The sequence below is a fragment of the Symsagittifera roscoffensis genome, chromosome 1, assembly GCF_963678635.1.
Source record: "Symsagittifera roscoffensis chromosome 1, txSymRosc1.1, whole genome shotgun sequence".
Lineage (NCBI taxonomy): Eukaryota > Metazoa > Xenacoelomorpha > Acoela > Convolutidae > Symsagittifera > Symsagittifera roscoffensis.
In genome coordinates, this window is record NC_087062.1 from 90,434,721 (window position 1) to 90,448,793 (window position 14,073).

At 36.3% G+C, this 14,073-nt stretch overlaps 2 protein-coding genes across 2 annotated transcripts; both read left to right on the forward strand.

The window, feature by feature from the left end:
- The first annotated feature begins 304 nt into the window (after window positions 1-304).
- LOC134857205 (peroxisomal membrane protein PMP34-like) lies at window positions 305-1,392 on the forward strand. The gene has a single exon (XM_063873582.1). It carries the CDS (start codon window positions 354-356, stop codon window positions 1,347-1,349), a length of 996 nt encoding a protein of 331 aa, XP_063729652.1. The 5' UTR covers window positions 305-353; the 3' UTR covers window positions 1,350-1,392.
- Window positions 1,393-4,793: 3,401 nt separating this feature from the next.
- Window positions 4,794-6,265, forward strand: LOC134851982 (elongation factor 1-gamma-like). The gene has a single exon (XM_063868261.1). The coding sequence runs from the start codon at window positions 4,834-4,836 to the stop codon at window positions 6,127-6,129; it is 1,296 nt and encodes a 431-aa protein (XP_063724331.1). The 5' UTR covers window positions 4,794-4,833; the 3' UTR covers window positions 6,130-6,265.
- Window positions 6,266-14,073: the final 7,808 nt, after the last annotated feature.

Here is a 14,073-nt window from a genome sequence, read left to right on the forward strand (position 1 = left end):
TTTTTGAGTAAATTGGCTCTTTTCCATCTGTTTATTGGCTATGCTGTGTTTGTGTCTGCCAAGCCAGCGTCTGTCGAAATTTGTTGAGGTTGGTTTGAAAATAGGATCGTTTTAAGCTCTACACTTTTTATAACCTGACAATAGGGGTTATGTTTGTGCCTTTTTGCTGGCAGCGAGTACTAATATTGCTGATTGCTATACCGTTTCATTGTCAAGGTCAACGAAGAGTTATTACTAACTGATTACCAATTGTTTGCTTAATGGCATCAAATTGAGCTGAACAATATCTTTAAATTTCAGAAACCATGCTATAGTTGTTGTAACCTGGTGTCTGCTCGTGATTATTACTTAAAATGGGTTCAATGGGAAACTTAACGTCTGTGCTTCTTTCGTATGAAAATTTGATTCACGCTGTTTCGGGTGCAGCTGGATCAACCGTCGCACTATCTATCTTCTATCCTCTCGACGTCATCAGAACCTATCAACAGGTGACGTCAGAGAAAACTGAAGAACGAAGATCGCCGTCACCTCGCAGAAACGATTCAAAGAAAAGGTCCAACCAAGTGAGCAGTGCCTGGATAGAAGTGGCCAAAGATATTGTTGCCAAAGGAGGTTTGGGAGCTCTTTATAATGGCATGGGCGCAGTAAACAAAAGCGTGTGTGTATCTAATTTTGTCTACTTTTACGTTTACCATGCTTTGAAAAAGCTAGCTCAAACCCACGGTTTCACACAGAAACCTGTTTTGAATTTGGTTCTGGGGATGCTCGCAGGAACTGTGAACGTCCTAGCTACTACGCCTCTGTGGGTGGCTAATACTAGAATAAAGCTGCAAGGAACGAAAACAGACGAATCAGAGAATGCTGAAACTCTACAGAAAACATTCTATAAAGGTCTAATTGATTGTATGGTAAAAATAGCGAAAGAAGAAGGCGTAAGGGCACTGTGGTCGGGGACGTTGCCTTCGCTTATTTTGGTCTTCAACCCTGCGATTCATTGGGCTGTTTACGAAACTCTCAAGTCAAATATGAGCAACAAGACAGGGTTTTTGAACAGTGCTTTGTATTTGTTCTTGATAAGTGCTATGGCTAAATGTGTAGCTTCTATCACTACATATCCTTTGCAGCTACTCCAGAATCGACTGAGAGCGAAGTGGTACAATACTGATCAGAAACATCTCCAGATCTCGATGATTGCATACTTCAGAAATATTTTGAAAACTCAAGGTGTCAAAGGCCTGTTTCGGGGGTTGGAAGTAAAGTTATGGCAGACGGTGCTAACAGCTGCATTCATGTTTGTAATATATGAGAAAATTAACGCTAGAATATTGCGATTAGTTTTAAATAAATAAATTTTGTATTAATGTATCATTTGTAATTTATACTAGACAAATATTGCTAATTGTGAGTGCTCCAAAAAGTCAAACATGATATCAAAAACGAATCAAAAATTTCGACGAATTCCAAAAAAAAATTCAAAGATTTAGGGGTATACCAAATCAGTTTTCCGAGATTGCTGCGAGCAGTTAAATGAAAGGTCTACATTTTCCTCATTATCGGTGTCAAAACTTTGTGGGCATAATGGTTTCCTGATTGTCGCTAAAACGTACACGTCTTTTTTAAAATTTGCAAAAAAATTGTCATAGAGTCTGTCGAATGTAATTAGTTCAATGAAAAACCTTTGTGTAGCTCCTTAACATTTTTGATTCAGCAGCATTTCATTTGATTGGTTTTGTCTGAGCCAAAATTCGAAAAGACAAAGTTTATTTATAAAGAAGAATAGCCATTAACTGTGCAAATAGCACAGAATGTTCCGACCGTTCTTGAAAAGATAAAAAAAGTTTTTATTTCAAATTAGTTTGGCTTTTTCTGCGTGGTTTGGCTTTTTCAGATAAAAAGATCTGAACGGAAAACTAGAACTTGGGCAAATTCGAAAATTATGCTAAAGTAAGCAAATTGGACAACAGTTTTTGAAAAATAATGATTGAAAAACAAAAATTCATAAAACACAAAAATGTTGGTTTGAAATTTCCAGAAATCTTTTAATTCCCAAAATGGCGCCAAGAACACTTTATATGTGGCTAGCGCTTGGTGACTATCAAGTGTCTGAGGCTAAGTGGTTGGTGAATTAGACTCTTAATCTTCAGGTCACAAATTCGAATACCAGAGGTAGCCGAATTTTCACTAATTTGAGGCTTAATCTCTATTTTTATTATTGCACTTTAAAAAGCTGCTTTTTGTGTTCTCGCAAGTGGTTGAAAAGCGATGTGAACAATGCGGTAGAGAAGTAATCAAGAGTTACTTCCTGAATCAACGCCATTTCGGCTGACCGGCACACTTGGTCTGTAGGTATCGAGTACTCCTGAGACTGCAAAGGTCTTGGGTGCGAATCTGACGGGACCTGTTTTTTTTTAAACGAAAAATATTCTTCACAAACAATTTGTCGGCTCATTGTTTGTCAGCTTATGTTTTTTACCGGTCTAGTTGTCATATCGAAAGGTTTTTTTTTTAGTTTTATTTATCTCACCTCTGGATCGCACAAAAAGCTAAAAATTCTAAAAATGCTTAAAATATAAATTGTAGTCCATGACAACATTTTTTTCGGTTTTTTTTCTTTTCTTTCGGCCTAGTAGGTTTTGGCCTTTATTATATCGGTTTAATAACCATATTTCGTCTTTCGACGAGCGAAAACAAAGTTATTGGAGTATGCGTGTCTGTGTTTTGAGGATGAGGTGGGTTATTAAACAATCAACAAAACTTAAATTAATGTTTTCGGCTTGAAGGGTTTATTCCGAGGTATTTTTCGGGTTTGTTACCGTTTTCTTCCGATGATTATTTCAGATTCCATTGTCTTGGCTTGTTTTTTATGTGATCTAGTTTTTCGAAATTAACGAATTTTTTCTGCTTTGCGGCTATCTTGTTTTGTAGCGCAAGTGGTGCAAAGCTCAGCTTCACCTCTGTGTAAATTAAATTTGTCTTCAGAAGTTTGAGGTTGATTGAGGTGAAATTTTTTCGTTGTCTGGATGATTTATATAGATAGTTGCAAAAAGTTGGAACTGACAGAATTAATTGAAAAGAGCAATTGTCCTAAATAAGAAAAAAAAATTGCATAAGCTAGTTTTTCAGACAAAACTTTTGTGTCAAGGTCACCTACAAAGTCACATTTGCATGCAAAAGTTGCTCAAAATTGGCAGATTGCTTTTTAAAATTAATTATCTTCCAACTTTTTGCTACATTATATATAATTAGTAGCAAAAAGTTCGGACAGACAGAATTAATTAAAATGAGCAATCAGTGCTTTTTGACGCTTTTTTGCATGCAAAATCTGACGCCGGACAACCTTGAACTTTTTGTCAGACCAAATTCGAAAAGCAAGATTGTCGATTATCCGATGATTATGCTAGCCTAATTTTTAAATGCTGCGACATCCAGATTTACTACAAAATAGTTAGCAAAAGTAGTTAAAAAAACTAAAAACTAGAGTTATTTTCAACAAAAAAAAAACAGATTAGGCCGTTCCAAAAAAAAAACAAACGGAAATAAGAAGATGATCAAATCATTCGGAATTTAGAAAATAATTGTAGAAAAATTTTAGCCACCCTGTTTCCGTTTCAAGGTTTACTATTCCCCGCTTCGTATGCAATTGCCCGCCGTGGTTATAAATTTTAAGCGATACTCTGCGTTATGTTTATTTCAGTTTTAATTTCCGTTGATGTCTATACAGTTGCTCTTTTTAATTAATTCTGTCTGTCCGAACTTTTTGCAACTCTCTATAGAGAGTTGCAAAAAATTCGGACAGACAGAAATAATTAAAAAGAGCAACTGTCTAGACATCAACTAAAATTAAAACTGAAATAAACATAACATCGAAAGTTCATAAAGCAGAGTTACGGGATCTACTTAACAATCCCCACTTTCAAGAAAGGGGAGGAGATTGTTAATTAGATTACCGGCAGCGAACTTTCGACCAATCAGAATGCAGCAAAACTCGAATTTACATACAATGCTCTAGTGCGAATTTACTGTTTTTATTTACAGGGGGTGGATATTATTTAGTAAATACAAAAGGGGAAGGGAGGGGGGGGGGGGGGGTGAGATTGTTAAGTAGATCCGAGTTACGCTCAAAATCTATAACCACAGCGGGTAATTGCATCCCAGGGTCGAGCTGTTTTATAGTAAAATCTGGATGTTCATCGCACTATTTAAAAATTAGGCTAGCATAATCATCGGATAACCGACAATATCGCATTTTGAATTTGGCCTGACAAAAAATTCAAGGTTGTTCGGCTTCAGATTTTGCATGCAAAAAAGCGTCGAAAAGCACTGATTGCTCATTTTAATTAATTCTGTCTGTCCGAACTTTTTGCTACTAATTATAGTTAATGCTTAATTTGGCAGTATCTTTTAGATCAGCTAATCTGAGCGAAATCAAGTAGAACAAAAGTGCGTATTTTGACATCTGAAATCAAATTTCATTTCAATCGTAAAACCGTATACAGCGAGTTGCTAAAAGTTCGGACAGACAGAAATCATTAAAAAGAGTAATATGCCAATTTTGAGCAATTTTTATACGAAAGTTTGAGTTTTTAGGTGACCTTGAGTCACCTTGCACGTAAAAGTTTTAGTAATAGTTCATTTGCTCTTTTTAATTAAATATGTATTTCAACTTTTTGCAACTCTTTATAACCGTAACATCAAAAAATCCAGTTAACCTAGAGCAACTGTTTTTCGACCGTTTAAGTTGCTCAAGGTCGCCGATATTGCTAACAATTTCGCATTAACTGAAGTTCGAATCTTTCTGAATCTTCGTCGCTTTTTTTCAGACACTGAGTTGAAATGGACAAACTGTACACGCTCCCTCCCGCCGACCACTTCAGGTCTCTCAAAATCCAATTCGCAGCAGCCCTTACTGGGCACAAATTGGAAGTGCTCAACAAGGAGCCGGACTTTGTGTTCGGTGAAACTAACAAGACTCCTGAGTTCCTGGCCAAGTTCCCCATGGGAAAAGTGCCGGCACTTGAGACAAAGAAAGGCGAGGCAGTCTTCGAGAGCAACGCGATTGCCTATTACGTTGCGGACGAGCAACTGCGAGGAAAACACGTGATTGATGCCGCTCAAGTTCAGCAGTGGATCAACTTTGCCGATAACGAGATCCTGCCATCGGCTTGCACATGGGTTTTCCCGACAATGGGGATAACTCAGTTCAACAAAGCCGAAACGGAGGCTGCAAAGGAGCATTTGAAGAAGTGCTTGGATGTTTTGAATGTCTATCTGACCAGCCGAACCTTTTTAGTTGGTGAGCGAATGACGCTTGCCGACATTGTTCTGAGCTGCAACATGAGAATGTTGTTCACGGATGTGATGGATCCCGAATTCAGGGCACCATACCCGAACGTCATCAGATGGTTCGAAACTATCGTGAATCATCCCGAGTTCCTCAAACTGGTGAAGGAAACTAAGATGTGCATGAAAGCCGCCCAACCGGACCCGAAAAAGTATGCTGAGATTCACGGCAAGGGAAAGGGAGGTGGAAAGAAAGAGGAAAAGAAGGAAGCCAAGTCGCCACAGGGCAAGAAGGGGGGAGGCAAAGAACAGGAAGAGTCAGCAGGTGATGTTCCTCAGGAGAAGGCTGTGGATCCCTTGGCTGCACTTCCTAAAGGAACCTTCGATATGGATGCCTTTAAACGAGCTTACTCCAACGAAGACACTGAATCGGTAGCGATCCCTCTGTTCTGGAAAACTTTCGATAAAGAGCACTACTCGATATACACATGCGAGTACACCGATAAGGAATCACTCAAAGGCAAGAAGCCGTACATGTCCAAGAATCTGGTAAAAGGTATGTTGCAACGAGTTGAAAAATTGAGAAAGCATGCTTTGGGAATCATGTACGTTTTGGGAGATGACAAAGAACACACCGTCGAAGGCTTGTGGATCTTCAAAGGTCATGAAATTGCGTTTGGTCTTTGCGACGATTGGAACGTCGATGCGCCTTCGTACACGTTCAAGAAGATGGACGTGGACAACCCTGCTGACAAAGAGAAGATCGATTCGCTCATCTTAGCGGAGACTGTGGGATCTGCTACGTTCCCTCACGAGGATCTCCTGCAGGCCTACGAGTGCCTCAAGTGAGAAGACGACTCGACTCAGAACAGTGACTGATCATTAAAGTGACTGATTCTGATGTGATTGTCATGTTGACATTTGAGCATTTTGTTTGAAACAAATTTCGATGTCGACTTGATTTTGAATTTAAAATATTTAAAAACGCAGTTGTCCAACAGGCAAACTCCTGAACAGCATGCTTCTTTCATGCTCAAGTTTCAAAGAACCGTCAAAAAGTTCGATGTAGAAAGCAAAGCTTTTTTATCCATCCAAATTTAAAAAATTTGAAATTATTTTTATCGGGAAAGGCTTACAAGAAATGAGAAATAGGAATCTACGGTGTTTTCAAAACACGTTTTTAAAATCCTCTTTCTCATTTTTTTGCAGGCGCTCACAAAATTCGACGACTTCTGATGATACATTCACGCATGTTCTCCCGGTTTCTTGTTCACGAATGTGCTCCCATTGCATCGAGTTTTTACTGCATTTTGTAATGAACAAACTTCTACAGTACTGATTTGAAATAGCCGGATCAAATTAATTTAAACAAACTTTTCAAACTAGTTACTCTGAAGTTCGGTCAACTTAAGGCCTAAAAGAATGGGTACATAAATTGTCAGCTTTTAATAGTGCAATTTAAGAAAGTTACACCTTTTAACGGGTCAATTCTGTTTCAAAATCAGGGAGGAAACAAGGTCAAACGCAATTAATCTTTCGAATTGACCGTTTCCCTCCTACTTTGATCCGAATGAACTGACCCACTCTACGGGTGCTATTTTGGTTGAAGTTTCGTAAATGTCGCTCTATAAAATTGCTGGCAAAATTTTGAACAGTTTTTGACATCCGTTTTTGTCCGAGGTTATGAGGAGTTGAGAGAACCGCGTTTGAAAATTTTGATTTAGTCCATTTGTTCTGGATATTTTAAACCATTACTATAAAAACTTGTTCACAGCACCGAATTCAAAGAATATTCGATAAACGGGAATAAATGCCTGAAGAAAAAACAGTCAACTTGAATTATACCAGCATTTGGTGAATTTATACAGCCTTTTGCAAAAAAAAATGGCTTCAATAGCCCAAAAATTTGAGATTGGATTCACAAATAACGTATTTTGAAAGCACCCTATTAAAATTTCGAATTAGTATTTGCGAAACAGGCCAGAAATTGGTGCATATACAAAACAGTCCCATGTAAAACAGTCCGAAACATCAAAAAAGGTTCTAAAAAACAGTCCCATACAAAACAGTCCAAAACCAGTTGAATTTCTTGACCTTGATCTTTTGGCGCCGACAGAATTGATCTACGCTTTGAACACTCAAACAAGGGCAATTAAAGATCAAAGAGCCAAAGTTGGAACAATAATTCGGATGAAAATCAAAGGACTCATGGTATAGTGGTTAAAGCGTTAGTCGCAAACTCTATAGATCAAAGGATCGAATCTCCGGCGGCACAAAAAATTTTCCAATTTTCCGAAAAAAGTTGAAATTCGGGTAAATATGATAACGGGTACAACAAAGGGTTCAACCTTAGAGGGTTGGGCGGAGGGAGAAGAAAAATCAACACCTTGTATGTATTCATTATTTTGCCGGTTTCAAATCGACTCTAGCTCAATTTTGAAAAATCAAGAAAATTAAATAACTTGGAACAATTTCATTGCTTGGCAATGTGGAATAAATGTAAAAATTGAAAAGAATAGAAAACTCTGATTATAATTTAATATTATAACTACATCCTTTCAAAAACCCAATGATATCGTAGGGTTGATATGACGTAATCATAGTGATCAAGTTTTTGTCGAGTTTTTGGTATTTAGCTTTTTTGGGTCTGGCTACTTTTTGTCCTGCGCACATTTTTTCCAACAGTATATCTTGGGGACTAGAATCGTGAAGAAGGAACTGCTGTCCATCCTGGGTTTTCTGTAGAGCCAGTGGTAGTTCAAAGCCAGTCAGCGATGTTGGCTCTGCCATCTTTGGTCTTTTTTCGCGTCGAACTCTATTTACAGCTTGCTGATTAGCAGAATAACTCGGTAAATGAACAGCTGTTTCTCGGTTCACATCACGTTGGGCTGCGAAAATAGTCTTCCGCGGTGTTACATCGGATACTGCTGCTCGATCTTTAAGTGTTTTTCTGAACTTACGTTTTTCGATGTCAGCTGGATTGGGAAAGTGGCAGTGATCTTTAACGATCTCAACGGAGTCCTCCTTTGTACGCACACGGCCATTGCAACTACTTAGTGCGCAGCGCCAGGAAAGAGAGTTGTCTGCCAGTGTTCTGTGCTTAATATAAGCATACCCTTTAAAAATCAGTAACTCAGAATTTTTGTTTGTAAGTATGATTTCCATCGATAGATAGTGAATTTCGTTTCTATTGAGTGTTGTCAAGTGTTTGCAAATGAAGCAGATTGAACACACTGTCTCTTTTTGTTTGGATTAAGAAAAGAGTCCATTTTCTTAAATTGCGTTATCTTTAATGTTTCGAATATTAATGCTTTTATTGAGATGCCGCTGCTGTTATCTAGGTTGTTCTAATTTCTCTACTATACTACTCATTGTTATCCGGATTAATTGGAATCAAAATATGTTTAATATGAGATAAATTTACTTATCAGCTTCTAGAACAATTATCACTTCGATCAATGGGACTGTTTTTTGGACTATTTTTCGGACTGTTTTGTATTGGACTGTTTTGTATGGGACTGTTTTGTACAGACACGCAGAAATTATATTTCAAAATGCGCCCTATTAAAAGCAGAATCAAAAAGTTGAAGTAACTGGTTTTTAGTAGTTTGATTTGGACTTCTTTCGAAGTTGAGTTTTTTTTTTATAGGAAGGGAAACTCCGTTATATAACAACAAAAGTATTAGGATTATAGAATTAAGTTTTCAAAATTTTTCTAGCTCTTCTCACAGATTTATTCCCGAAGCGATGGTTGTGCTCACCACTAGCAAGTGTTATGTATTCGCAACATAGACTGATTCTTATGAAAACTCCAACAAAATCACCGAATCGTTTTCTCAAATCCGCACTCAGAAATTTGAACGAAGTAAGCGATAATGTCAGTCAGCTGCATTGGTTGGTTGATAATTTCCGCACATTCAGTCGTTCTCGCATGGTAATAGCCTTCGCATCATATTTCATCGTTGGATAAGCGAAACAAAATTCCTATGTGTGCATGTCTTTTGAAGAAATAATTAAATTACTTGTGAACATTTCAAAAAATTTTTTTGGCTCAACGGATGTCTGCTCAAACATTTTCGGCTTTCGTACAGCCTTGTTTTGATGCAAGTGTGATTTTCAATTGTTTTAATTTTGTTTCTGACGGTTTTTTGAATAAATTTTATGGTAGACTTAGCGTTTCTCGATTTTTTCAATTTTTTTTACGACATAATGGCTTTCGTTTTAATTTCTGACTGCTGGTTTTAATATTTTTATGCTGAATATTAACTCGTTTTGAAGGGGGAGAACTGTAATTGAAGCTTCAAAGACAAGATTAATTATTGTAAGAATTTAATTTAAGTCTCTAGTTTGTCCCAATTTGTTGTTATTTCAAAGTTTAATGGCTCTAATCACTGTAATTTGGCATAAAGAGCAAAAAAATAGAATAGTTTTTTCAACAAAGAAAAAGCAAAGGAAAACTTTCAAATATAGTGAAATTATCGGCCCGCGATCGTTCAAAACTTTTTAATGGAAAGGCTGACCATAAATGTTAAACAAGACTGCTCGTACCAGGGCGAAGCCCTGAATGTTCCGACCGCCTCTTAATGTTTATGGAGCAGTAATAACATTTAAGAAATCAAATGAAAAAAAAAATAATGAAAATTTTTTTTCTAAAATTTGAATTTTTTTAAAATAAAAATCATCCCCCCACACGCCAGATAAAGTACAAAAGGATAGATTTCGCTCCTTGTAACAAACCAATTATGGCAAATAGGCTTCTTTTAACCAATTTGGAACGATTTCTAAGATGGATTAACTCTCCGCTTACGCGTTAATAACGCGAATAATATCGCGCGTTAATTGTCCCAAATTGGCCAAAATGGCAACCTTTAAACCCCCGTAACTTTACGAAAAATGATCACAGGTGAAATATCTTTTCAAATTTGAGCTCAGGACAACAATACCTTTCGAATGATATGAAAAAATTCTATCAAAAATGGCTAGTTAAAAAGTCGAAATTTGTCTGAAGAAAAGAAAAAACCCACCCCGAGCACAAATATTCCGTTACTTTCGTATCGAAAGTCGGAACAAATACAAGACTTGCTGGCAGTTTTAAGCAGGCTTTTGAGACGATATCTGCTTAAACTACTCTCAAAGTGACTCTAGCTTGACAATCCTCAGCAATCTGTTTTACGAATTCAAAGGTAAGTTGCAACAAATCGTGAATATTGAGTAAAATTTTAATGTATATTTCCATGTGAAAAAAAGTTTCGGTTATGAAATTGCCGGCATGGTAATTGAAATTCCATACATTAGTTTAATAATTGAATTATTACCTTGCCAAGCTCTTAAAAATACGTGGAGTGTAATACAACCAGGTACTAGATTTTTGCCCTCCTAAATAATTTTGTTCGCAGAATGACCAAAACATTAAATAGTAAGTTTACTCATCTCTTGTACTACTTAAATTGCGCTCGTGCGAATGGCTGTGCGGGCGGTACATGAAAAAATTCTACAATGTGAATTTTTCTTAGCGCTGCCAAAATTATGTTATTTCAAGCTCTCTTTGTTAGTTTCTTCCTTTTTGGTCGTCGGTTTATTTACCTCTAATACTTTTTTGATTAAATTCCAGTCGTTTCAGATGATATTGATTCAACTGTGACTATATATTTCGAAAGGTTCAATTTAATTTTCAATTCTTGTTTCAAAAACTAGAAAAAACACGATTTTAAAAAAATTCCCTTCATTTTTTGTTTGTCTTTTTAAACTTCACAATGTTAGTTCGGTTTGAAATTGTTTTGATTTATCTTGGTTGGTATGCTTTGTTTTTACACTTGCAAAAGCAAGTGTTTTGTAATCGGGAACTAGATTTTTTTCCCTGTAAACAGCTTTTATTACAATTTTTCACTTTTCAAAGTTTTTCTCAAAAATAATTCTACAGATTTTCAAAACAAGGGGTATCCGATAGAAAGATCGCCTTCGCCCATGGGTGCCTGCATAGTCCCCTAGTTTGATTTTAATTTGTTTTTTTTGTGTGTTTAAAAATTTGTGTTTTAAAAATTTTGTCTAGAGCCTTCGTTAAAGTCTGTGAGGGAGATTATTTGACCCATGTTTTTGGACTTTTTTTCGTATTCTCAAACACTACCATTCTAATCCTGAGACTTCGGGTTCAATGGATAGAACAAGTTGTGCAAAACTCCCCTGCATAATCGGCTACGCCAAATTATGAGATCGTGTGTTCAATGAAGAAAACAGTTAACGGGAAGCTCCCCTGCAATAGCGGCCACACAATCTTTTAGCCAAAATTTATCGCCCTCGGAAAAGTCAAGTTTTTGAAGTTTGACCTTTTTCTTGAGCTTTTTAAATAGTCTCGAAAAATATCATCCCATAAATGAGATTTTGGGTTCAATCTGAAAAAGGGTTTTGAAAAAGTCATTGCTTACGCGTCTACGAGCAATGATTTGACACAAAAAGTTATGGCCATCGGGAAAGTCAAAATCTTGACTTTTCGACTATTTTTGAAATTTATGACAAAAAATTTCACACTTCTCACTCATTTTAGTAGAAAAACAACTAAAGTTTGGGCAGTCTAACTAAAGTGTCCCTCGTCAGTACAACAAATTCAAAAAATCAAAAAGTACATCCAGCTTTAGCTAGGACCCTAGTTTTTTTTCATCGAACCACACAAAATTTTGATTTTCGTTTTTTCGTCCTATATTTTTTATGGCAAACAAATTGGATTTTTTAAAAGTGTATTAGCTCAATAAAAACTTTTGATAGCCTGACCCTGATTGATAACAAACTGTTTTTTGATAGCCTGATTGATAAAAAAGTTTTTTGTGTAGAGATAAAAAATACTGAGACGTCTAAATATCTAGATTCGAATCGGACTTGGACCGGCGTTTTTTTAAACCGATAGTTTTCTGTTTCAAAATTAAGCATCGCTTGATGTTTTGTCGACTGAAATGCATTTTCACTAACTTTTTTGGAGCTGTAAATATACTTCGAAATAATTGAATTTCGCTGTTTTGTTTTTAAGCAAGCGTTTATTCTATCGGAATATAGATTTTTCCCGGGTTCACAACTGTTTAAACAAAATCAGTTGAATCACTACGTTTTTTTTAGTGGGCGTAGTCGCTTATGCAGAAGTTTTTAATTACAAAATCAGTTTTTTTTTGGCTCAACTGGTGTCTGCTTAAAGATTGACGGCCTTGTTTCCGCTTCGTAAATGTTGTTCAGTTGCAAACTTGAATATCAACTGTCTTGCTCGGCATGTTTGCCTAGAATTTCTGTTGAATAAAAAGAGGTAATATAAAAGTGTATGGGATGGAAATTTTATTTTATTTTTTTTTGAGAAGCTTGAGCTTTCTGATTTTCAAAAAGAGTATCCATAAAAAGATCGCCTACATTCTTGTGTGCCTGAATATTCCCCTGGCCGTTTCTGCTCTACCCCTTTGTCAACAGCCTACAAAAAAGTCTGTGTGGGAAACATTTAACTGATATTTTTCTCACAAACTTATCTACCAAATCTGAGATTTTGATTTCATTGAATAGAACGGACTTGAAAATTGGCGGCTACGTCCACACATAATAATATGGCTATCGGAATAGTCAAAAATTGATTTTTTTAACCGTTTTTGATACGTTTTTAACTTTTCCTGAGGTTGTGGGTTCAATGGAGATAACTGTATTGGGACGTCCCCTCACATTAGTCCACTCACATTTTTTTTCACAAAAAGTTATTGCCCTAGAAAAAGTCAGTTTTTTTTTTGCTTATTTGAGATTTTTTTTTCTAAATTTTATTAATTTTACCAAAATCTATCCCCATATCTGAGAATTTAGATGCAATACACAGAACGGTATGTTGGCCACTCTTTTGCATATGAGACTACGCCCAAACGTTTTGACACAAAAACTTATGACCTTTGAAAAAGTCTTTTGAGTTTTTAGTTTTTGACCGTTTTTGAAACGTTTTGATTTTTCTCGAGAACTACCCTGCAGATCTGAAATTTTGGGTTCAATCGACAATACAGGTTAAATTGATATCTTCTGCATGGCAACTTCACCCATTTTTTTAAAGACAAAAGCATTGACTCTCGGAAATGTCAACTTTCTGATTTGCTGACCGGTTTTTCAACCTTTCTTGATAACCATTCTGCCGAATCTGCCAAAAATTAAAAAGTTTTAATCGACTCAACAGGTTGCTGACACCTTACTTTTACTATTTGATATGCCCAAGTTTTTTCGATAAAAGTTATGGCCTTCAAACCAAAGAAAGTTTTTTAACATTGGCCGTTTTTTGGACGCTTTTTTTAACTCTGCTAGAAAATTACCGTGCCAATTCGCAAGTTGAATGTTCAATCGAGAAACCCAATGTTGGCAATCTTCTCTACTTTACCGTCCTGCTTTTTTTGGTGAATTTACGAGTTTCAGAAAGTGAAGTTTTTGAGTTTTCTTAAAAACTACCCAATTAAATCTGAGATAAAAACTTCAATCTGTAGAAGCGGTTACGCAAATTTTTCCTGCAGAAGCGGTTACGCAAATTTTTCCTGCAGAAGCGGCTACTCCTTAATTTTTGTAAGAACAAGTATCAAACAAATTCACAAAATATCAAACAAATACCTCCTATTTTAGTTGGGCCCTAGGTGTCCTTCATCAAGACTTGCGAAAATTTTGGTTTTCCCAGTTTTTTCCAACTTTTTTCTTTTTTTTCGAACTTTGCTTTTTTATGATTGTGTTGTAGCGCAGTTTTTGTTTCGGATGATTTTGTTGAAAAAAATTAAAGGGCAAAATTTCTATGAGAGTGAGTTGGCG

Bases quoted from the DNA above. Each gene is read 5' to 3' on its own strand.
- LOC134857205 (XM_063873582.1), top strand. From the start codon at position 354: ATGGGTTCAATGGGAAACTTAACGTCTGTGCTTCTTTCGTATGAAAAT.
- LOC134851982 (XM_063868261.1), top strand. From the start codon at position 4,834: ATGGACAAACTGTACACGCTCCCTCCCGCCGACCACTTCAGGTCTCTC.